The sequence below is a fragment of the Archocentrus centrarchus genome, unplaced genomic scaffold (assembly GCF_007364275.1).
Source record: "Archocentrus centrarchus isolate MPI-CPG fArcCen1 unplaced genomic scaffold, fArcCen1 scaffold_27_ctg1, whole genome shotgun sequence".
NCBI classification, from domain to species: Eukaryota; Metazoa; Chordata; class Actinopteri; order Cichliformes; family Cichlidae; genus Archocentrus; species Archocentrus centrarchus.
Genome location: NW_022060257.1, coordinates 1,640,239 through 1,664,187, shown reverse-complemented (window position 1 = coordinate 1,664,187; position 23,949 = coordinate 1,640,239). Strand labels below are relative to the sequence as shown.

General features: G+C 41.3%; 2 protein-coding genes across 6 annotated transcripts in view; one reads left to right on the top strand and one right to left on the bottom strand.

The window, feature by feature from the left end:
• pnpla7b (patatin-like phospholipase domain containing 7b) overlaps positions 1-21,649 on the bottom strand; it is a 28,321-nt gene extending 6,672 nt beyond the window's left edge. For all 3 annotated transcript variants that reach the window (XM_030723741.1, XM_030723742.1, XM_030723744.1), the window contains exons 1-25: positions 21,544-21,649; positions 21,009-21,052; positions 17,223-17,294; positions 12,964-13,051; positions 12,295-12,371; positions 11,307-11,401; positions 11,062-11,202; positions 10,205-10,364; positions 8,215-8,295; positions 7,926-8,054; positions 7,667-7,747; positions 6,814-6,934; positions 6,632-6,712; positions 5,892-5,968; positions 5,552-5,701; positions 5,301-5,378; positions 4,210-4,415; positions 3,977-4,108; positions 3,219-3,342; positions 2,914-3,103; positions 2,205-2,354; positions 1,635-1,698; positions 1,358-1,526; positions 629-811; positions 427-545 (exon numbers count right to left, since the gene is read on the bottom strand). In XM_030723741.1, coding sequence (XP_030579601.1) covers positions 427-545; positions 629-811; positions 1,358-1,526; positions 1,635-1,698; positions 2,205-2,354; positions 2,914-3,103; positions 3,219-3,342; positions 3,977-4,108; positions 4,210-4,415; positions 5,301-5,378; positions 5,552-5,701; positions 5,892-5,968; positions 6,632-6,712; positions 6,814-6,934; positions 7,667-7,747; positions 7,926-8,054; positions 8,215-8,295; positions 10,205-10,364; positions 11,062-11,202; positions 11,307-11,401; positions 12,295-12,371; positions 12,964-13,051; positions 17,223-17,294; positions 21,009-21,050 — 2,810 coding nt within the window. In that variant the 5' untranslated portion in view covers positions 21,051-21,052; positions 21,544-21,649. The remainder of the gene's footprint in view (positions 1-426; positions 546-628; positions 812-1,357; positions 1,527-1,634; positions 1,699-2,204; positions 2,355-2,913; positions 3,104-3,218; positions 3,343-3,976; positions 4,109-4,209; positions 4,416-5,300; positions 5,379-5,551; positions 5,702-5,891; positions 5,969-6,631; positions 6,713-6,813; positions 6,935-7,666; positions 7,748-7,925; positions 8,055-8,214; positions 8,296-10,204; positions 10,365-11,061; positions 11,203-11,306; positions 11,402-12,294; positions 12,372-12,963; positions 13,052-17,222; positions 17,295-21,008; positions 21,053-21,543) is intronic.
• Positions 21,337-23,947, top strand: mrpl41 (mitochondrial ribosomal protein L41). Of its 3 annotated transcripts, none has more exons than XM_030723748.1 (2): positions 21,337-21,360; positions 22,879-23,947. In XM_030723748.1, exon 2 carries the CDS (start codon positions 22,892-22,894, stop codon positions 23,297-23,299), a length of 408 nt encoding a protein of 135 aa, XP_030579608.1. In that variant the 5' UTR covers positions 21,337-21,360; positions 22,879-22,891; the 3' UTR covers positions 23,300-23,947. The 3 variants fall into 3 exon arrangements, with proteins under 3 accessions (XP_030579608.1, XP_030579606.1, XP_030579607.1); XM_030723746.1 differs by lacking the exon at positions 21,337-21,360 and adding an exon at positions 22,363-22,436 and having other exon boundaries at positions 22,879-23,946; XM_030723747.1 differs by lacking the exon at positions 21,337-21,360 and adding an exon at positions 22,441-22,568.
• The last annotated feature ends 2 nt before the right edge of the window (positions 23,948-23,949 follow it).

The window sequence follows — 23,949 nt, the reverse complement described above, 5'->3', positions numbered from 1 at the left end:
AAAATATCCTCCTGTAAGAACGTATCGATACACTACTCACCAAATGTCTATATTTTAAAAAAAAAAGATTATTATGGGACTGGGTGAGCAGGAACCCATCCACTCTGGTTGAGACCAGCGGCTGGCATTAATTTAGACACATTAATTTTTACAAGTTTGTACATAACAAATGTGGCAAAAGTGCAAAATTTCCAGTTAGCTGAACAAAGACTTTTTAGGTGGTTTATCAACACCAGAACAGGAACTTCAACCCAACCAACACAGATTCCTTATATTTGTTATGTTACGTCCATTCGCTTTAATAACTGCACTTAATAATTACACAAAAATATACTGTAAGTTGTATGCTCAAGTACCACAGTTGATTACAGGTGTTGGTCACAGAGGTGTTGTGTGAGTGAATATGTTCTCAAGCAGCAGTCGTACCTCGCGCCCCCTCCCCCTAACACCAGGGCAATGCTGTTTCCAGTCAGGATCCTGGCCAGGCGGGAGAAATCAGAATGACGATCTGGACATTTTTCAAACACACGCTGGTATAACTCCCTCTAAAAAACATCCACAAACACAGAAATTAAATCAGGCATTTGCTAACTGGGTCAGTAGTTAGCAAAGACTCAGTAGTCTGTACCAGCTTGGGTAAACTCCTCCTGGAGAACACTCTGCGGGGGCAACACAGGTGATGGTGTCTGGAGATCCAGCTCCGCATGTTGAGCCACTCTGCAGTGCCTCTGGGTGGTGGACCGTCCTCTCTGTGAAGCAACACGAGTTGCTTCTGAGCTCGGACTGCACTGCCCTCCAACATTCGCTCCAACTACACATGAGAAGAGGAGCAGAGAGCTTTCACTCAGGTTGTTATGGATGTAATTAATCCCATCAGGTCAGACTTCTATCTAAATGTCACCAACAGATGTGGTTTCTACAACTTTAGAAGCGACTGTCTGCTTATCTATGGCAGCTAACATAAATCAGTAAATTAGACAAAACTATGTAACTACTATGTTGATAAAACCTGCCTCCTTGGGATATTTATACACTGCTCAGAATTTCCCTCTCAGTTCTCCTGAAATTCAACACAAACACGCGTCCCGCTTACATCATTAAGTTCATATGCTTGATTTATAACACAAGACAAAAACAGAGCTTCAGAGCAATATTGAGAGAGTTTAGTCACACTCTGTGTAAATGAAAGTGACATCATAAATTTGGCCATATTATTCATACCAGAATCAGATTAAGGTATCAATGTTATTGGAATTGGCTGCGGTGTGGGATACTAATGTCTCCTGCAGCTATAACTCGCATTATTATCAGACTCTAAAAATTGAGCTGGAAGATGCGTGAGTGAATTTGCACTGACCTCACCCACTGTGGGCTCCTGCTCACCCAGTCCCACAATGATGATGCAGTCAGCCTGGCGGATGCAGCGCTGGGTCCAAGGTGTGAGGCTGGGATCAGACTGGTATAGGACAATGCGATGGATGTCTTCCTGCTGGCCAAGCCAACTGGACAGACGGTACTCATGGACGCTTTGAGAGATGAGGTACAAACATGTCACTGAATCAAAGTTAGATCAACCAAAGAAAATATGACTGAAATTATTTTCAACTACAGCCCTATTTATTTCAATTATCTACTTGTCCAGAGCAGCAGAACCCAGTCGCTGCTTTATGATGTCACTGGTCAAGAGTAGAGTGGGACCTGTAGAAAACAGAAAGCAAGTAATGAAAAGATGTTTTAGAAAGCACATGTAAAATTGCTCTTAATGACAGTGTTGAACAAACTGTTCATGTATAGTTCTAGACGGGTATAGGTGCTTCCAAACGAGAAGCCTTTTCTTCACACAAACATTGTTAGTCAGTGCACTGTTTGGACCACTTTGCACCAAGAACAGCCCTCAGGACCTGCCTCAAGTTGTTGAGACTTAACAGTGTGGCCACTATTTTACAGCTTCAAGCTCTCTGGGATATTCAGAATAATCCATACAGTGTATAAGTAATATTGGGATAATGACTGTTATTCCCTTTATCTGTTTTAATGATGTGGCTTATCTGTGTTTATTACTGCTTTAATACTCAAATATTACTACATTTTCACAAAAATCAGTATGACATTTAATTATGATTTTTTTTTAACAAATATAATAAGGTAGTAAATTGTTTTATGCAACCTGTTCAAGAACTGTGTGTGTGTGTGTGTGTGTATACCAACGCCGCAGAGTGCATGCTGTAGCTCCAGAGTAAATGCAGTGAGTGGAACCTCCTCCGACACAGGCAGGATGGCCACAGTGGACAGGTTGGAGGCTGGATTCCCAGCATCCCACTTACTTGTAGGCGTGTGGAGCCCCAAACTATGAGCTGAAAAGTTTCTGCCATTAGATATTTTACATATGCAATTTAGTCTTCTTTATATTGTTTATGGTGTTTCAGTTTCCAGTTGCCAGCTCTCATGCTTCTGGCATGTGACATGAGTTTCTCAGACACACACACACTCCCCAAAATGATGCCAAAGCAAAAAAAAAGCCCAGTTTTCCCTCAGACTTACATACAATTACACACACTTTTAGACTGGAAGTCTTTGCAAATGGGCAAGTCCCCTTCTCCTGAACATTAAAAAGAATGCAGGTGTAAGGAACTTGTGTGCAGGCTTCACTTTTCAGACCTGAAAGCCATCGGAATCTTTTCAATAGTCTATGGTTTACATTTCTAATCCAACTGACAAATTACAGGTAATATCGTGGGTCTTTGGCCACCATATGCTGTCAGAAGAGCTTCAGTTCACCTCTAGAAGTCTCTGGAATGTTTCTCCATCAGTGATCTTTCCCTCATCACAATCAGTCAGGCAGAATAGATCAATTCAGTTCCATCCCAACACACAAAATATATACAAACAAAATAAATAAAAATAAAAGATTACCAGCCAGGGGTCCGGTGACCTGCTGCATGTTTCCGAGGATCTTCTGTCCCAGCAGATGAATCAGCCTAGTGACAACCTGAGGATACCTCCTCTTGATGGAGTTCAGAGCTCCTTCAGGGAGCTTGGCCAGCTCTGAGTCTCTAACAGCATGGACCGTGGTGGCTCGGTTCATGTGCGTCAGGGCCTCAACCTTGTAAAGCCATGAAAGAAATGCTATGGTACAAAATACTTTTCCATGTCTTTTCCTTTTTTTCCTAAAACATTTTCCCAAACTTATACAGGAAGTCATATTTTCAACAACTCACCACACCAATTAGATCCCCACGGCCATATTCCCCAGCGAGCTCCTTTTTTCCATCATCCTTTGCAATGACAGAGCGCAGACGGCCACTGAGGACGATGAAAGTGCTGTCTGACTTGTCTCCCTGTCTAAAAGCAACCAGTAAATCATAAAAGGAAAAAAGAAGTCTTTTAATATAAATCATAAGGATATGTTTTATTCATACATTTATAAGGTCTGATCATAAAGTTCCCACTTCAAAGTCACCACAACTGCTTTTAGTTGCTGTTCTTGGAAGCCCTGTTATGACAACTCGCAGTATTGATATATATCTGTGATTACATCATGGATAATCATGTTCTTCCTCAAAACAAAATTCAGTTCAGTGGTTGCTCTGATTGCAGTGGAGGACATCCAGTGCAAACTGCAGATGGACAAGTTCAGTTCAGTTCAGTTCAGTTCAATTCAGTTCAGTTCAGTTCAGTTCAATTCTATTAATATAGCGCCAAATCACAAACAACAGTCAACTCAATAATATTGTAAGGTAAAGACCCTACAGTAAATTAGTAAGTCTCATATGACCTATAGTATTGCTCTCACTTTACATGCACGATCATGACAGTATGACATGATAGATGTCTTTATGTTCTTTGATCTTCATTCTAGTTCCTCTAACGCCATCACAGTTAACTAAGCTCAAACGTTTTTCCATGGATTAATAAAGTTTACTGAGTGTAACTGTAGTTTATGCTGCTCGCACATCAACTGTTTTAGTAAAAATACCTGTAGACAGCACGGCCAGCCTCCACAGCCATCCAGTCCAGGGCAAAGTCGATCTGCCTAACAAATGGCGACATCCTCTTCACCACAGTGTGAGCTACATTTAGCACCACCCTGGGCTCTTCACGCATAATCCTGCAAAGTTTAAAAAAAACCTCAGGTTTATTCGTATCCTAGTGGTTAAGCTGAGAGAAGCGCAAACAAAATGACTGCTTTTTGCATGTGCTCTGTCATACTCGTAGAAGTGAGCCTTGGATATGGAGAGGTAGGTGCAGTCTCGGTGCGCTCGCACTGTGAAGATGAGGGGCTCCCCTGTGAGGACAGCCAGGTGACCTACCAACTCCCCGGGGTGGGTGACAAAAAGCAGGCTCTCCTCCTCACGATCTATCATACGCTGATAGACATGGAGTACCCCCGAGATGACAAATGCCACGCTAACATCCTGGAAATGAGGTGCAGAAGAAAAAGGAAGACGGTTAATGTAATGGAAACAAACTGAGGATGTTCCACTCATGAGATCATGAGCAATGGTGTGGATCATAACACTTATCATAAAAAAAAAAAGGAGGGGAGAGAACATTCAGTTTAATCAGCTTTGGTTACACTGTCATAATCATAGATAGTATAAAAGTTTCAATTTTAAGATTTGTTATACTGTCTGCTGTCATTAATTACCCACCTTGAATTTTCATTTGAAGCTGGAATCCTAATCTAAATCTAATTAACCTGACAAGGACAAAATGTTGATCACAGTAGATGTTTCACAGGTACTGGCTGACAGATGCATTTTTGTCCACAGATCCACAACTCAGATTTTATTCTGAGCTGATAATAAATCTGCAATATAATCCTTACTCATTATAAAAGTCCTCATGTTACGTACAAGTGGACTTAGTGGTTAATTAGGACTATACAATTTCACTGTATAGTCCGAATTAACACAAGTGACTAAGAAAACAAAATGGTAAAAAAAAAAAAAAAAAAAGTTGTGCAGCAACACTGACATTAACTCCAGGGAGAACTGGAGCCCACCACCAACCATGACCCACATCAACATGCTGGAGCTTCTGCCAGACCACGCCCTTTATGTATCTCGCCAGTTGTGAGGCTGGTTAACAAAATTTGGCCAAAGACAATTTACGAAAGAGCACCGCCACAGCGCACCTTTAAAACCTAAATTTAGTTTAATAAACTTTGGTTACTTCCCTTGAGTCTCACACAAAAACAGTCAAATTTAGGAATGTTACTTTTTTAAAATTACCTTAAAGAGCCTTAAAGAGCTACATAAGAAGAAGAAGGTTTCTTGTCAGTAACATGTTAAACTGACCTGGTCTCCCTGGTGGCCAACAACACATCCAGCTTTGGCCTGGCGAAGATTCACCCTCCCATCCAGCAGATTGGGGTCCTGTGGAAGAACACACAGAGATGACAGTTCACCTTCTAAGTAGTCAAGACTCAAAATTACAAAAACTGTGGGATTTATAAAATGTATCTTTGAATTGCACTATTGCCTAAAAATCAGATCTCTTTATTTGTTTTCAGTTAATGTAGAAATGTATCTTCTTCACTGTAAGCTACCTGTAACTGGATGACCTGCAGCAGGTCCTTTTTAGCAGCTTGGAAAATGGCATTGACTTTATTATGGTAGACACTTCCTCCTCCTGCATCACTGTAATGGTACACAGCAGACGGAGTTTGCTGCACTGTCACACTCTTCTTCAGAATAGACTGAGGAGATAAAGACACAAAACCACACAGCACAATACGTGTGAGAGACACACTCATTCTAATAACCATGTGTGTGCATATATGGTATGATGCATGCGCAGTTGGATGTCCTGTATGCCTGATGTTAAACACACAGATTCAAACCAGCAATTCCCTGAAAGTGTAACAAAGAGAATTCCTATCCAGAGACCTTGACAGGACTATGAGACACCGTCTCCTCTTTGGCAGCTGGAACATATGCACTGCTGAAGTCAGCTGACATTTCCCCTGCAAAAAAAAAAAAAAAAATCAGAGTTATTATTCATTAGGGGTTAGTATCACACCTAAAACATGCTCATAAATGCTACAACATTAGCCAGTAGTTTCTCATTGAACGCAGACTGGTTTAAACCAACTGTGGTTCAGCTACAAGCCAATAGCCTGATAAGATGGATTCTTGTGTGAATAAGATTCCTGGTTCTGCCCTTGTGCCTTCTCCTGGTGGGACATGCCTGAAACACCTCACCTGGGAGGGTTCCAGGAGGCATTCTGGTCAGATGCCCAAACCCCCTCAACTGGCTCCTTTTGATATCCAGTAGTAGTGGCTCTACTCTAAGACCCTCCTGAATTACCAAGCTTCTCACCCTGTCTCTCTCTCTTTCCCACAACAGACCAGATCTACACACCACTGCAGACACAGTGCCAATCTCTCTGCAATCTTCTGCTCCACTGTCCACTCACTTGTGAACAAGAACAAGTTACTAAACCTCCTTCACTTGGGTCAGGACCATGGTCTGTGACCTGGAGGTGCTGATTCTCAGCCCGGCCACTTCACACTCAGTTGTAAACTGCCCTAGTGCGTGCTCGAGGTAACCGCCTGATGAGGCCAGAAGAACCACATCGTATTTATTTGTATTTATATGTGTACAATGATATTGCATGTGCATATACCTGTAACAGTAGATGGGTTGGAGAGAGAGCGAGATCTCTTGGATTTTGATGCAGACATGGACGCGAGGCTGCACTTTTCCACTAAAGCACATCAAAAAACAGACCGCATTACTGGACATTACTGGAAACACATGACTTAAACCTCGTAATGAACATGTGGAGAAAAAGCTGTTATTTCTAACCTGCGTCAGCTTTTTCAGATCCCAGATCATCAGAATGAGACTGCTGCCTACGGAAGCCTTTGTGTGGATGAGTCTCACACAGAACGTTTGCCACAGACACTAAGGAGATAGCCTGGCTCTCCTGTTACACACAGATAAATCAACAAAGTCACCTTTTTATATATAAATATTCTTTAACCTTCTGAGGTTTAAGTCTTCATTGATGATGACAACTAACCTTAAACTTTGCAGCAAAACAAAAATGACTTATTTAGGAAAAGGAAATTAATTGATTTTTATTTAAAAAATATTGTAGTTTGTGATGTGTGTCCGAATGTTGTTTTTTTCCCTCTGATTTTCAAGACACATGAGAACAACTTTTAAAAGCCAAAACCCACATATTTTAATAGGACAGGCTACCTGGAGGGTTCTGTATCTGACCTGCTCTAACCTTAACACCAACCCTGTCTACTCCCAAAATCTAAACCCTTGTAAGACCTCAGAGGGTTCCCTAGGTAACCCTAACCACAACTATATGTTTTGGTGAAAAATAAAGGGTTTCCCTAGATTTGGGAGAACAATGTTCATATTCTGACAGCATGAAGGCTGGGTTAGGGTACTTGTCACCATCAATGATGACTTTTACCTCATGGAATAACACGTGGATCTGAAGAAAACCCTCAAAAACTTAAAAACAATGGCAGAAACAAAGGTAGGGCTCAAAAACAAAAAGTTAACCACTTTCTGAGCTACAAAGTTTCCAGACGGCAACATGACACGAGACACCTGTGAGAGATTATCCAATCAAAAACATTTCTGCACTATTCATGTCACAGATTACAGCCTGGAGCAGTGGCTAGTAAAAGAACAGTACCGGGTTGAAGAGCTCAGTGGTAAGGCCAAGGTAGTTGTGTAAGGCAAGAAAGGTGACTCTCTGGAGCCGCACCATTATGATCTACAGACAGGAAGGAAACATGACAGAGAAAATTCAGTTTTTATGCAATGCAGTGAGGATACATTTTCAACAGCTGGCTGTGCTTTGCTGCATGCTATTCACTGGTGGAGGTCACACATGTAGTGTCTGCAGCCCCGTTAATGAATGAAATGCTTCTTTTTTCCTGTGGACACTTTACCTGAATGACGCGAACCAGAGTTTCTGGATACTTCTCAAACACTGACTGAAATGCCACAGCTGGAAGGCGCAGGACAGTTGAGGGAACTGCAGCTCTCGCAGACACTGTCTTATAAGGTGCTGGGTAGCCCTGAAAAATAGATAATACAGAGCAGTGGGGGTGTTAAATGCTTTATAAAAGTAAGAAAATGCTCATTTAGAAAATGCAAATGCAAAATAATTTTAAAAAAATCCTTAATTAGAGGTATATGATATATGAAGCTGAAGAAGAGGAGGAACTGCACACATACAGTGATGATGTCTAGGATGCTGAGCAAGCTGTGAACACTGTCTCCAGGCAGCACCTCCTTCACTACAGCATCCGTGCCATCCTGCAGTAATAAACACAATCAGAACAACATGAGCAGAAAAACAGCCAAAACAGCAACAACCACTCCAGCATGTGTATTTCCATTCTCAGCTCTGGCAATCAATATTAAAGTGTTGGACATTCTGTGTGCAAATAAATACGACTGCAGCCATAAAGGTAACAATGAGGCTTTGAAATGCAGAGTCAACAAACCATGGTCCCAGTGTGTCTGTCCATTTTATATAGTTTATATCAATAATATACATTCACTGGCCTCTGTGTTAGGAACATCTGTTCAACTGCTTGTTAGATGGCCTGGTCTGAGTATTTCAGAAACCGCTGAACTGCTGGGATTTTCCAGCACAACCATCTCTAGGCTTTACAGGGAACAGTCCAAAAAAAGAGAAAATATCCTGTAACATCGTTCAGCATAACTGGAGGGATGCACAGACCTCTAAGGCAACAGGCTAGGCAACAGAAATCCTTGGACCCATTGTCAGACCCTACGCTGGTGCCATGGTCCAGATCTGGGAGGAGAACCCCTGGGACACCACCCATCGCTGTTCCAATGTTGTCAGGCATGCATACAAGCACACGGGGGCCATACAAACTACCATTACAAGTTGCTACAATGAAATTTCAGCAAAATGAACTAGCCCGCTACATCATTTTTTCACTTTGATTTTTGGGGTGTCTTTGAATTCAGCCCTCTGTAGGTTACTTTTCCTTTCCATTAAACAATGTGGCATCCTTTCATTCCTAAAACATTACCCAGTCCATATCAGTATGGATATCCAGCACGATCTTTTTCTCATTAAGATCTGATTTGTTTGCAAAGTATTCCTTTAATTTTTTTCGAGCCGTGTACAACTGGATCATTCAAGGAAAAATAAATCAGCTTTTTTTTTTTTTTTTGTGGAGTAACTTTTTTACATTTTACCTTATGAACATAATTTTGACTTAAAGGCCCTTCAAACACAGAGGGGTAGGTCAAAATGTTGTACTTTTTAATATTTCAAAATTTAAAATATCTTCTTAAATTTGCCTGATTCTGCAACCAAATCAATTTCATACCCACTCCAAGCGTCACAACACAGGTTTACTGCCAAAAACTAGTTTTCGTTCAGCTATAACTGACTTTGTGCATCAGCATCATGGGATATGTCACAGTTTCAACAACAAAACTGCACCTATTTAATGTGAACAATGTAGAATTAAAAAAAACTGCAGTGGTACTCCTCATCTTGAGGTTTCAAAATGAGACTTCACACCCTCAAAAAGTGCGTTTTGGCTCAACTTTCATGGTCATATCACTACGTGGGATAGGTGGGTGGTCAAAACAAGCTACACAACTGAAAACAATTTAGTAATATAGTTATCTTTTAACACTTCCAAATGCAGCTTATGGCTGTGAAATGTGACATATGAACAACGCCGGTGTTTAAATGTTCTGTGTAATAGTTTGGACTTATCACACTGACCAAACAACTTTATGATCTAAAGAAATTTATTTTAAAATCCTTGAAATTTGAAGGTTCTGGAAGACAGAGAACCTGCTGATGAGTTTAAGTACAAAGTTTTAGAAAATGAAGTGTCTTTGAAATCTTTGGTTTTTTTGGTGTAACAAAATCTTTAATTTTTTTCAGCTCTCAGAGGGCTCCACGACGGCTCTTAGAATTACTAGTCAGTGTCATCCCCTACAAGAATGTGGCAGCCTTACACGCTGGTAAATGATTAAAAAAAACAGTAATATTAGATCAAATTTTAAAAAAGAGTCCAGTAAAAGCCCAGTAAGTCTAGAGTTTGAGGTGTAAACCAATACATGTTCAGTACATCCTGATCCAACTACGTGCACACAACAGCAAACAAAAGAGAGTACCAGTACAACAAAAATGTTTTGATGATTTTTGTGAAGCTGTGAGGGTTCTTACACTCTCGTGGATGCACAGCTCCAGTCGGCCGTCTTGAACCACATAAATGCTGTCATCAGTGTCACCGGGTCGGAAGAGTCCCTCGCCCTGGTGCAGTTGGATCAGCACCATGTGACGACACAGCTCCAAGAAGAGAGGTTTCTCAAAGTGTCCGAGGACCCTGCATGTACACGGCATAGTTACTGCTAGCTGGGATAACCATGCTACATAGTCGGTGTTGAATAGGTGTGATTCTGATTGTGACAGCACAGATGAATCATTACAGTGATCTATCCTTTCTTTCCAGGTTCTCTTTAAGGTTTCCCATAATGCTAGATTTGGTAACACCTGTAATTACTGGTAACAGCAAGTTGGATTTAAAGGTCCAATTATATAGTGTAGAATTGAATTCAATAGAGTAGAATTCACACTCAGAAAGTTCCATGAGGAGCTCAGACATCAGTTCAGAGTGCTTAAAATTCTGCCTTTGCCACCTGAACCCGCAGATCCAGAAAACATGCATGTGTGGGCCCACAGTGGGCAGGTGTGAATGAGCTGTGGGGCTGTGTGGGCAAGGCAAACTCACAGCTTTTCCCAAGCGGGTGTGCCCACACAGACCACCCCAACAGGTGATAAGTGTATTCTGTATAAGTGTTCTGTTATGTACAAAATGAAGGTACCATATGTTATCACATTACTTTTAATGATTTCCATTCAACTTTTTTTTCATTTCTAAGAGATAATATGGTGAATGATGGCTTATAAGACATTTCACATAGAATAAAGAAAAGATGACAAAAATAGGACATTTTTAGCTCTACAAATTACATTACTCTGTGAGTTTGATGCTGCATGAGGAAAGTTATGTTTCGACTGACCTGACATTTTTCAACATGTACAGCACTTCAGAGGGTAAATGGGAGCTCTGCACATCAAACTCAGTGAGGTCAGCCTCCAGCAGGCAGGGAGGAGGCTCCTTGGGCTGCAGGGTGGGGGGCTCCCTACGAATGCGCAGGATCCTAAACCAGACAGACACGTGCATCCAAACCACATTCATCATACAGTTTTTGTTTTGTTTTTGTGTTTCATACTTCAGGTTTTTTTCTTCTACACAGGGACTCACTTGCGAGCTATAGAAAGAACCTTGGTCCTCTTCCTCACTCGCTGCCGCGTGGCTGGGTTTGAGTTAGAAGCAGGAACCGAGGACAGCGTCTGAACCTGCAACAGCAAGAAAGAGAAACATGATGCTTTACAGAAGGCAAACTAAGGCTTTCTGACAATAATATGAATACTAATATAGACAGATACATATGAGCATATCCTGGATAATCCTGGAGGTTATTATATATCCTGGAGGATTATCCAGGATACGCTCATTGGCTATCGACATGTGATGGACAAGTCATTCCCCAATGATTGTGCAGTTCCCTACACAGATCTGCCACCACTCATTCACATTCACTTCTAGGTTTCACATTGGCTACACCTATCTTTTGCACAGTCTATGGTCAGTCCCCATAGACTCCCACGTTAAAATGGCCTAGCTGCTAGCTGAGTCTGAGTCACTGAACTGAACCTCTTGACTGTGTTTGTGCTGCTGGTGCCTTCTGGATTTATCTGGCACATAATATGCCTTGTTGTAAGATACAGGCCTACATCATCATCAGCAAGTTTGTACTTCAGTTTTGGTGGGTGAAATTTAGAAATTTTTGGACTTACAAATGCAACTTGGTAAAAATTCTTGCTAGCATTAGTTGATAACTCAGCACTCTGCAGTCTTGTATAAATACGGTTACTTCTGGTTCCAAAAACTAACACTGCGGTGGCCAAAACTCTAATGGTGAGGCCTCGAAATTTGGAGTCATGAATTGGGTGATGCATGTTTGTCTGCAGGGGCGGCTGTGGCTCAGGAGGCACAGCAAGTCATCTACTAATCGAAAGGTTGGTGGTTCGATCCCAGGCTGCTCCAGTCTGCATACTAAAGTATCTTTGGGGTAGATACTGAACCCCTGAGTTGGTCCTGATGTATTCATTGTTAGACAGAAAGCACTAAGATGTAGTGCTGCCGGGAGACATGGGCCCCTCAAAAGGTGCATCAAGAAGGGACTGACCTTTCTCATTATCTTTCGGCCGTAAAACATCACTTTGTCTCTCTTCCTGAAGCGGTAGTGGGGGACGCCGGCCTCCTCTGAAACAACCACATAGCCTCTGTAAGATCTGTCTGCTATCAGCACAGAGCTGAAAAACTGACTCTGAAATGTAACTATTTATAAAACACTGCTACATCAATAGGAACTAGTCTCAGGGCATCTACAAAATGTCTGCTTACTGTGCCATTTCTGCTGCAGCGCTGTTCTAATTCTGTCTTTTTACCCTTTTTGTTTTAATCAGGGCTGAAGACATTTCTGTTTATCATTACCTTTAATTAAATTAACTTCTGGACAGTTTGTCCAGCACCCTAATTCAAATAAGTCTGTCTCTTGTGTGCACATGGATACACAAAAAGACAAAAAGTACAAATAGTATCTGAGTATATTCATAAAGTTTTAATAAGCTATTATGCAAATATGCATGAATTTGATGTCATCTCTGAAACAAGGACAAATCATTAAAACTACCTGCAGTAATACTTTAACAACAATCATCAGCTGAAACAGTCAAATCAGTTGTAGGCTAGCTAACACTATCACTGTGGGTGCATTTTTGAATTACTTGTTGAACACTGAATATTTTTAGATAGAACGAAGCAGCACGAGCTGCAGAGAGTGCAGAACACTGACTTGACAGTTTGTATCTTCTGTAAAGGAGGAAAACGACAACTCCAATGACAGACACGACCACCACAGCTCCGATCAGCACAGCCGTCCACTGGAAGAAAAACAGCCATCTTCAGTTAAGGAAATGACAGCATACACTCCCCTCTAAAAGTATTGGAACAGTGAAGCCAATTCCTTTATCTGTAGACTGGAAACATTTGGGTTTGACATTAAAAAAATGAATATGAGACAAAAGATCAACAGCTCAGCTTTTATTTCCAGATATTTACATCTGGATTTGATAGACAGTTCAGAAGATAGCACCTTTTGTCTGAAGCCATTATTTTTTCTTGTGAGCAAAAGTATTGGAACATGAGACTGACAGGTGTGTTTTGCTGCCCAGGTGTGTCCTGTTACATTGATTATTCAAACAATAAATAGCGCTGAATGGCTACGCTCAGTTTCAGATTTGTTTTGCCTGTGTAGACTCTGGATTTTCAGTTAGAGGAGTGACCAACATGAACAAAAGCACGGAGGCTTCACCAGAAGATGCAAATCACTAATTAGCGGGAAGAACAGGAAGGCCAGGCTGGAATTTGCCAAGAAATATAGAGACAAGTCTCAGAAATTCTGGGAAAATGTTTTATGGACTGATGAGACAAAGATGAACCTTTACCAAAGTGACGGAAAGGCTAAGGTTTGGAGAAAACAAGGATCTGCTCATGAGCCCAAACATACAAGCTCATATGTTTGCATGGCTTCTTCTGGGATGGGCTCATTAATCTTCAGTGATGATGTCATGCATGATGGCAGCAGTATGATGAAGTCCGAAATCTACAGAAACATTTTGTCTCAGTCTACAGCAGACATAAATGGATTGGCCTCACTGTTCCAATACCTTTGGAGGGGAGTGTAACTAATACAAAAACACTTTCATTTCTAAAAAAGTTAAACCTAAACACATTTTAAAGGTACTCATTGTAAATTGATAAGTTTACAACATTACACCTATAATGTATGTGTTATGTAGAATATATAAGCTTAACTTATAGCACCAAACAATACTTTCAATATTAATTTTTATACACATGATGGAGTAGCAAGGACATATAGCATCCACTCTGCCCTGAGTCTAAGCAGAGAGAAAGAGGAATGACAGCAAGGCAGATGCATCAAAGTCAAATTTATTGTCAACTCTGCAATATGCACAGGACATACACAGAATCTAAATGTCACTTGCCCCTAATCCACCCACCTCCTGGTGTCCAACAAGAATGAATAAAAATAAAATCAAATAGAGAGCTCTAAAAATAAGAGATAGAGATATGATAGCAATTGTGAGGTATTGCAAGATGTGTTAAACCTATATATAATTATTGCTGTGTATAAATATATATATGAGGTGTACAAGCATTCTTGAAGCTGTATTTGGATTTGATGTGGTGTATGAATAGCTTTTCAAAGCACTTCATGATGATTGGGGGGGGGGGGGGGGGTGTCAGTGAAACAGGATGGGGATGCCTACTTTGGTACTGGTATAATGTGGTGGCTCTGAAGCACCACATTATCTGAAGACATCTTTGAGTTCCTCTGCACAGTCTTTCCATGCACGACCAGGTATGTTGTCTGGATCAGCTGCTTTGCAAGTGTTGATCCTGGAGAGAGATTTCTTCACTCTGGCTGGTGACAGGCACAGGACCTGGTGTGGGTGGAGTCTTCTGTACGGGTGTGGTGTTTTTGTCTATTAGCTGAGAGATCTGACACAGGCATGCGACAACGACAGGAAGTGTGTTTGTAGTCAGTGATGGTCTGAATCCCCTGTCACAGACTCCTTGTGTCTCTACTGTCCCTGAAACATGTGATTATCATTCTGGTGACCTGGTGTTTGGCTTTTCTAATACCGTGTGACAGGCTAACCCTGACTACTCCCACACTGGCTGCATCACCAGATTTGAAAGCAGCATTCCCGGACCCAAGTAGCCTGAAAACTTCCCCTGTCAGCCATGGCTTCTGGTTCGCCCATATGGTGATGTCCTGGTGTCTGTCATATTATCAGTACATTTGGAGAAGTAGGCAGTGACGGTCTCTGTGTATTCTTGTAAGCGCCTGCCTGTTTAAACGTGTTCCAGGCTATTGTGTCAAAGCAGTCCTAAGTGTTGTGGTGCCCCCCTCTGGCCATGCATGAACCTTCTTGAGAACAGTTTTGGTGGCTTTCACTTGAGGTCTGTATGCTGGCATTAGCATGACAGTGATGTGGTCAGAGAGGTTAAGGTGAAACTTTGTAGGGTTGTGTAGACCCGGTCCTGTGTATTGTTTCCCCTTGTTGGAAAATCAACATGTTGATGTGTTTTTGGAATCGCAGTCTTAAGGTCTGCATGGCTGAAGTGGAACTGTGGAAGGTATTCTAGTGAATGGGACAGTAAAGTGGGACTGAAGCACCACCAGCTCCAACTTCCAGACAGAAATCATACCCAGTTACAATGAAAAGAAATGATAAAAACAAGAACAATACAAGAGTTGCTTTCCACCTCTGAAGAAGAAGTAAAGGAATCAATGATGTGGCTGAATTTCTAAACTGGTAAAATCAGAGCTGTTTGGCTAATGTTTGCCATGTAGTTGGCTAATGTTAGCTTATAAAGAGGACTAACAGCATAGGGTTTCTGCCAGAACAGGTGGTGGATATCTATACAAAACAATGCCTCATCATTTGATGGAAATTAAAATTATCAACCTACAGAGGGCTTAATTCAAACACACCCCAAAACTCAGTGAAAAAAAATGATGCAGCAGGCTAGTCCACTTTGATGAAAATTCAGTGCAGCAACTCAAAATGGTACTCAGTAATTTGGAAAGCACCCTTGTATCCATGTCTGACAATGCTGGGGCATGCTCCTAATGAGATGATGGATGGTGTCCTGGAGGATCTCCTCCCAGATCTGGACCAGGGCATCACTGAGCTCCTGGAGAGCCTGAGGTGCAATCTGGTGTCATTGGATGGACCAAAACAAGGTGTTCTATGGGATTTAGGTCAGGCTCATTTAGGTGGGGCCCAGTCAGTCAGTCAATTCCTTCATCTTCCTGGAAATGTCTGCATACTCTCACCACATGAGGCCGGGCATTGTTGTGCACCAGGAAGAACCCAGTACCCACTACATCGGTGTAGGATCTGACAATGGGACCAAGGATTTTAACTCGATACCTGATCAGTCAGTCAGCATGCCGTTGCCTAGCCTGTAGAAGAACCTGCATCCCTCCACGGATATGACCATCACTGACGCACCACCAAACCGGTCAAGCTGAACGATGTTAAAGGAAGCAAATCATTCTCCACGGCTTCTCCAGATCCTTTCACGTCTGTCACATGTGCTCAGGGTGAACCTGCTCTCATCTGTGAAAAGCACAGTGCAGCAGTGATTGACCTGCCAATTCTGGTATTCTATGGCAAATGGCAATCAGGCTCCATGGTCCAGGCAGTATGTACAGAACCCACTAGAGGACATCGGGTCCTCAGGCCACACGCACAAAGTCTGGCCTGCTGGAGGTCATTTTGCAGGGCTCTGGCACTGCTCATCCTGTTCCTCCTTGCACATAGGAGCAGATACCGGTCCTGCTGATGGGTTAAGAGCCTTCAACGGCCCTGTCCAGCTCTCCTAGAGTAACTGCCTGCCTCCTGGAATCTCTTCCATGCCCTTGAGACTGTGCTGGGAGACACAGCATACATTCTGGCAATAGCATCTGTTGATGTGCCATCCTGTGCAACCTCTGTATGGTCCAGGTATAACCACATGCTACCAGTAGTGACACTGACCCTAGCCAAATGCAAAACTAGTGAAAAAAAAAAACTGTCAGAAAAGATGAGCAGAGAAATATGTCAGTGGCCTCCACCTTTAAAACCATTCCTGTTTTGGGGGTTGTCTCATTGTTGCCCCTCTAGTGCACCTGTTGCTAATTTCATTAAAAACAAAGCAGTTTGTAGCTTTTGTCTGTTAAAGACTATATTTGTCAGGCCAAAAACTACATTTTCTTATTTCTTTTACTTATTGGAAAACTAATGTTCTGGAAAAAACTTTAGTTAAACTTCTGAACACAATTCTGAATACAATGAGTACCTTTAAAGACAAACAGATATACAAATAACATTATTTTGTTCTGGTGTATTTAAATATACAGTCATAAAGTATTCAGGCACTGTCACTGTTTGCATGCATTTACTATTTCTGAGGTATGCTGTGGTATTTAGAAGCACACATCATTTACATTAGGAACCAGCTTCCAGTGTTTACCATATTGATTTCTGTCCTGTCCTCCACAAACTGCTCCATTGTGGCCTTAAGCCTCTCCAGTGGAACCAGCTTCTGTAACATTAGAGACAATACAAAGGAGATGAGATGCCTCACAGGTGAATGTGAGACAGGCTGTGCTCTCACAGCAGTCATACATAATGGATGTAGCTAGAAAAGTACAGAGTGTGAAGTTTTTTTAAATCAAAATTAACACTGAAACTATCTAATTATTACAACTCGCCCTTCAAGATAGCAATACAAAATATTTTTTAAACATACCTCAAAGAATATAATACTGGGCACACGCAACATCCTGCATGCAGCCTGTGGCAGCTACTCCTATTTATTTATTTTATTCTTGATGTTTTTTTCTCTATTTTATTTTGTTTCCCCCCATTCTTATCTTTTAAGTCTTGCTCTGACCCAAACATGCATTTCCAGGTACTTTTTTCACTGCAGTTCTTGAACAGAGCGGTGAGAGAATAATGATCATCAATATTCAGGACTCACAGTTGTGAGAATACATGGAGAGAGATTGCCAAACTATCTGAGCAGATGTGAGGGTTAAGTGTATAAATAAGTTTAAAATTTTGAGGGATGAATACAGTAAATATCAAAACTGACCATAAAGAGTGGGAACCCAGGAAGGAAAAAAAAGTCACCGCATTTTATTTTTTCTGTTGTAGCATAAAGCACTCAGGCACGACCCCAAGTTACAGCGCCATCAAAAAGTATTTGCCCCCTTCCTGATTTCTTAGGGTTTTAAATATTTGTCATACTTACATGTTTCAGATCAAACAAATTTTAATGTTAGACAATTGGAAAGCAATTCAATTTCACTAGCCACACCCAGGCCTGCAAAAAAACTAAGAAATCTGGAAAGAGGTAAATGCTTTTTCACAGCGCTGTAATTAACACCACACAAGCACGAATGCTGCCAACTGTGCTGGCCACTTACGTAGGCTATGCCATAAGCTATACAAAGATTGCCCGCAGCAGTCTAAATCAGCTGTGAGGGTAGCTGTCGGGTTATAAATGTTAAGGAATTAGCAGAATTTCTTCAGGTCAAAAAGATGTATATTCAGATTAGGGCCAAACACTTGGGGGGAGGGGGGGGGACAGAATTTGATTCAAGCTGTTTATTGAATAACAAGTTCAACAAACACACTAAAGAAAGCAAAAAGGGTGTACACTGTAAGGCCACCAGAGACTGTGGCCTCGCTTCTCCTCCTTTTGTTATATAACTTTCCAAATCTTAGTTTTATATTGTGTCTAACTTTAGACACCAATTGTTTCCCAGTTTGTATTCATATATGTTTTTTTTTTTTTTTTAAAGTTACACAGTTTAAATGTGCTTATTGATGGTTTAACGTTGATCAACGTGTCAGTTTGCAAGATTTTGCTTCCCTGTTACAAAACTTGACACTCGAGTTACATCATTTCTTGGCAGCTTTCTTAGTTCTTTTGGCAGCTCCATAACCTCGCACCATTCATCATCAGCACACTCCTGTTGACAGATCTGCACCTGGCGGCAATTAATAATGCTGCCAGGTGCAACCTAGGGCAGTTTGTGCTGTCAAAATCAGCCGTAAATCTCACTAATTAGGAGGTGTATGTGGTATAAACCCTTTAAATTCTACAAATGACAGGCCACAGAACTGCCAGAGCTTAACCATTAACACAAATGATAAGGTAATAAAATAAAAGGTGCACAGGCACAAAGTATATATAGTGTAGAGTACAATATAAAAGTAGACGAAGTAGTGTAAAGTACAGGGCTCCAGCCCTAAAGTGTTATCTTGAGTATATAAATCAAAATAATGCATCTCAGACTATATGAATCAAATAGTGTGCACTATATTGCTGAAAGTATTTACTCAGCCCCCCAAATAATTTAATTCAGGTGTTCCAATCCCTTCCATGGCCACAGGTGTATAAAATCAAGCACCTAGGCATGCAGACTGCTTATATGAACATTTGTGAAAGAATGGATCGCTCTCAGGAGCTCAGCGAATTCCAGCGTAGTACCATGATAGGATGCCACCTGTGCAACAAGTCCAGTTGTGAAATTTCCTCACTTCTAAATATTCCACAGTCAACTGTCAGTGGGATTATAACAAAGTGGAAGCAATTGGGAACAACAGCAACTCAGCTATGGAGTGGCAAACCATGTAAAATGGCAAAGCGGGGTCAGCAGATGCTGAGGAGTGTAGTGCGCAGAGGTCACCAACTTTCTGCAGAGTCAATCGCTACAGACCTCCAAACTTCACGTGGCCTTCAGAGTAGCTCAAGAACAGCTTCATGGAATAGGTTTCCATGGCCGAGCATCTGCATCCAAGCCTTACATCACCAAGTGCAATGCAAAGCGTCAAATGCAGTGGTGTAAAGCACACTGCTACAGGACTGTAGAGCAGTGGAGACGTGTTCTCTGGAGTGACGAATCACACTTCTCCATTTTAACAATCCAATGGACAAGTTTGACGGTTGCCAGGAGAACAGTACTTGTCTGCCTGCATTGAACCAAGTGTAAAGTTTGGTGGAGGGGGGGGATTATGGTGCGGGGTTGTTTTTCAGGAGTTGGGCTCTGCCTGTTAGTTCCAGTGAAAGGAACTCTTAATGCTTCAGCATATCAAGACATTTTGGACAATTTCATGCTCTCAACTTTGTGGGAACAGTTTGGGGATGGCCCCTTCCTGTTCCAACAGGACTGTGCACAAAACAAGATCCATAAAAATTCCCATAAACACACTCCTAAACCTTGTGGAAAGTCTTCCCAGAAGAGTTGAAGCTGTTCTAGCTGCAAAGGGTGAGCTAACATCATATTAAACCCTCTGGACTAAGAATGGGATGTCACTCAATTTCATGCATGTGAAGCCAAATGAGTGAATACTTTTTGATATAGTTTATATCATTCCAAAAAAAAACAAAAAAACAAAAAAAAAACAAGAAACACAGCAACAACAGAGCAGTAAAATGAACTGGTTCTTCTATAGCACTTTTCTACCTGAGCAATCAAAGCGCTTGTCTTCATTTACCCATCCCCACAAGCACTTTTCGTTACATCTACTGTAGGTGCTTTCTATCCAACATTCACACTGTGATTAACGCATCAGGAGCAACTCTGGGTTCAGTATCTTGCCTAAGGATACTTTAGCGCGCAGACTGGAGCAGCCAGGGACTGAACCACCAACCTTCCAATTAGCAGATGACCTGCTCTACCTCCTGAGCCACAGCCACCCAACTCAAACTAATGAACAAGACCAGTAATATTGTGTGTGTGGAGCTTGACTCTCTGACAGAGGTTTCAGAAAAGAGTGATGTGTCCAACTTAGGCTCAATATTTTTGCACCCTCTCTATCTCATGCTGGAGAGCCACAGGAGCAGGTTCAGCAAAAGACGCCTGCCACCAGGATACACCACAGAACGCCACAGGGAATCCTTCCTACCTGTGGCCATCAAACTTTCTGTGGGTCCATCTGTGGTTTAATCATTACAGCTCCTCCTTATGATACGTGGACTATTTTCACTTGTAATATTTTGTTTATACTGTACATTGTATCGTTTAACTTTGGAATATTTAATTTAATGCTGCAATCTGAGGGCCTTTTTTTTTTTCTTATTTTTTATAGAGAGAAATTACATCTTCTACACCAAACTACAGTAAATCTTTTTGCTCAGGTGCTGCCACCTTGTAGTGAAATTTTTCATTAAAGTAGCAGAGGGATTTCTGCTACTTTAAGGACAAACGACTGTTGTTCAGACACTGAAGCGCAACAAAGGACTTACAGGGTATATACTGCAGAGCTCCTCTTCGTCATTGTCTTCCATGCCTGTTAAAAGAAATCATAGTGCTACACTAAAACAAGGTTCGAAAATTATGCAAAGTCACACATTTCATGTGACTCTTTAATCATTAGTGCTTTGCTCTGACAGCTGATAGAAACGAGGACACAGTGTAGAAATCTGGGTTAAAGGTCAGCTCCTCCTCTCAGTGAGTGTTTGTAAGCAGACACTCTGCACACCTACCGGACTTATATCTATATTTTAAGAAGTCCAAAGCTCGGCCCTGGGGAAAGATAACATTTTCACGCTGTTTACTTAACTTGCTTCTCGCTTATTTACTCGCCATAATGTAAAGGTGAGACACAACACTCTGCAAAACGAGACTGTTTCTAAACGTAAAGTTACAATTCTCATTTTGCATGTCTATGTATAGCTCTGATCCACTATACAAGAAGACAATGGAGTGCAAAAGAAACGCTAAACTAGGTCTGTACTGACAGATTCCCAGGAAAAATGAATAAACACGTCTCCAGCTTACCTTTTTCGACTGAAGTCAAGCAAACAATGTTCCCACACGCCTTTCTTATGTCAAAGTTTTTCCGTTTAACATGCTCCAGTTCTTTGGGAGAAGCGATCTCTAAATGTCCTGTCAGACCTAACAAAATAAAACCTTTCTTAACAAAAAGGTACAGCAGCACCGAAGTGAAACAGACATCTAAAAAAAAATAAATAAAGATGTAGGGTGAAAATCAATAGCTTTTATGATAGAAAGCGTATTCTTAGTTAATCTGGACGCTGACAGAGAAGGTTTAGCTTTTCACATGCTAACTTAACTTTGAAATCTTTATTTTGAAGGGTTAGTCTTTCCTCTAATCATTGGTGTTGTGCCAAAAAATGACCGCCTGCCAAAAAGTGATTTCCGGTTTTTTATTTATTTTTTTATTTATCAGGGTAAAAACTGTCACGGACATTAAAAATGTCTCTTTAAAGACAGCTCTGGCCAAGACGGCTGCTGAAATTACAACACATAAAATCACAGTTCTATAAAGATATCTGAAGCGGCCAAAAAGGACTGGATTGATTATAATGTAGATACAATAACACGGAGTCATAAAGATACATGCAAAACGGGTCATTTCTTTATTTTATATATAAGTCCTTCATAAATCCTGTTGACTACTGTCTGTTTACCCATACAAGCAAAGATACTACACATCAAACACGCATAGAAACATCGGAAATCATCGGAAATCACTTTCCGATGATCACTATTTTTGGCAGAACACCGGCTCTGCGCAGTTTGACGTACCTCCAATCACCGGCAGCAAAACAAGCATCTCGTATTTTGATTGGTAGATGTCGTCCAATCGCTGAGCTTTTTATTGGATAGTGAAGCCGCTTGTTAGCATTGGACCAAACGGTGTGGTCAAGGTGAGGGAAGTCGAGTATTTTATATATGAATTAATATGAATCTAATGATTTCTAAATCTGCGGGTCATCTAAAATTCAAATGATATCTATAATTTTAGTTGAAATCTCATCAGCTCACGAGCAGAATTAAAGGTAGCTGTAACTTAAGTTATCGTCTGCTAGTTAGAAGCTAATCAGTAAAGCAGTTACAGAAACAGCGCTGTAGTTTTCTGAGTGAAGCACATTTACTCTCTGGACAGTTTTACTACATGTGGAACCGCTGAAGAGAAAATGAGAAATGAACGTAATGTTTGTGTATTGATGGATTCGGTGGTACTCATTACTGTGATACACATTATAAGGTTGCTTCGGCTATTTTCTGGGATGTTGAGTATGTAATCTTTATTAAAGTCGACTGACGCGATGTTTGTTTTTCCCCATCTCTTCTCGGTCCTGGATGAAGGCGCTGCAGCAGCATGGGTGTGTTATCCACGTTGATAAGGGGTCTGGTGCGAGGCGCCGACAGGATGTCTGAGTTCACTAGCAAGCGTGGATCAAGGACTCATAACAAAGGTCGGGGCGCCAGGCCCGCTGGACTGAAGCTCCCCAGCACAAAGTTTCTGGCCATTCGGGCCATGATTCCTGAGCTTGTCGTGCCTCCTTTGGACGGATTCAAACTCAGACCTTATGTCTCATACCGTGCCCCGAAAGGATCAGAACCTCCACTCACGGCACAGAGTCTGTTTGATGAGGTGGTAGCTCCTCAGATCAAGAAGGACTTTGAAGCAGGAACTTTCAGCAAAGACCAGCTGGAGAAGTATGGATTTGAGCCCACACAGGAGGGGAAGCTCTTCAAGCTCTATCCAAAGAACTATGTACGTTAATGATGGATTTGCAAAGACTTGCTGACTAATTGGGAACTGAAAGCTGCAAACCAACTGATGTGACCGCCTCCAGGAAAAATCAACTGTTTAGAAAAAGTAATTTTGTCATTTGATGATCTGGATAATAAAACTTAAAGCAAACTCATACTGCAGAACTGTGCATTAATCACTGGAGCCTGACTATTACTGCTAATTCTGATATTGGCTAAATTTCATTAGAATATGGATGTATGTCGCTTTCATGACACCGTCAAGATGTAGCTCAATTCCACCAGGCATTTACCTGTGGAGAGTGCATACAGCTACATGTGCTGTAGACTAATTTGTAACATCATTTAAAATGCCCCCCAATTAAGTTTTTGTAATTGGCTGCATCAAAGTTGATACTCTCATGTTTGCCTAATAAGTTAATTTTAATTCTAATCAAGATCACAAGAAAAGTTTAGGCTGATTATCACACCTCAAAATCACTAACCAAGGTTTTGGTATCTTCACCACTGAGGACCTGCAGCACATCACTGTTGGTTAGGCGTCACCTCTGCTAGCTGGAGTCACTGTACTACCAATCCAAGGAAAACCCCTTTACTGATAGGAATGTGAAGAAACTCAGCGTACCTTTGAATACCAACCAGCTCAGGCACACTGTGTTT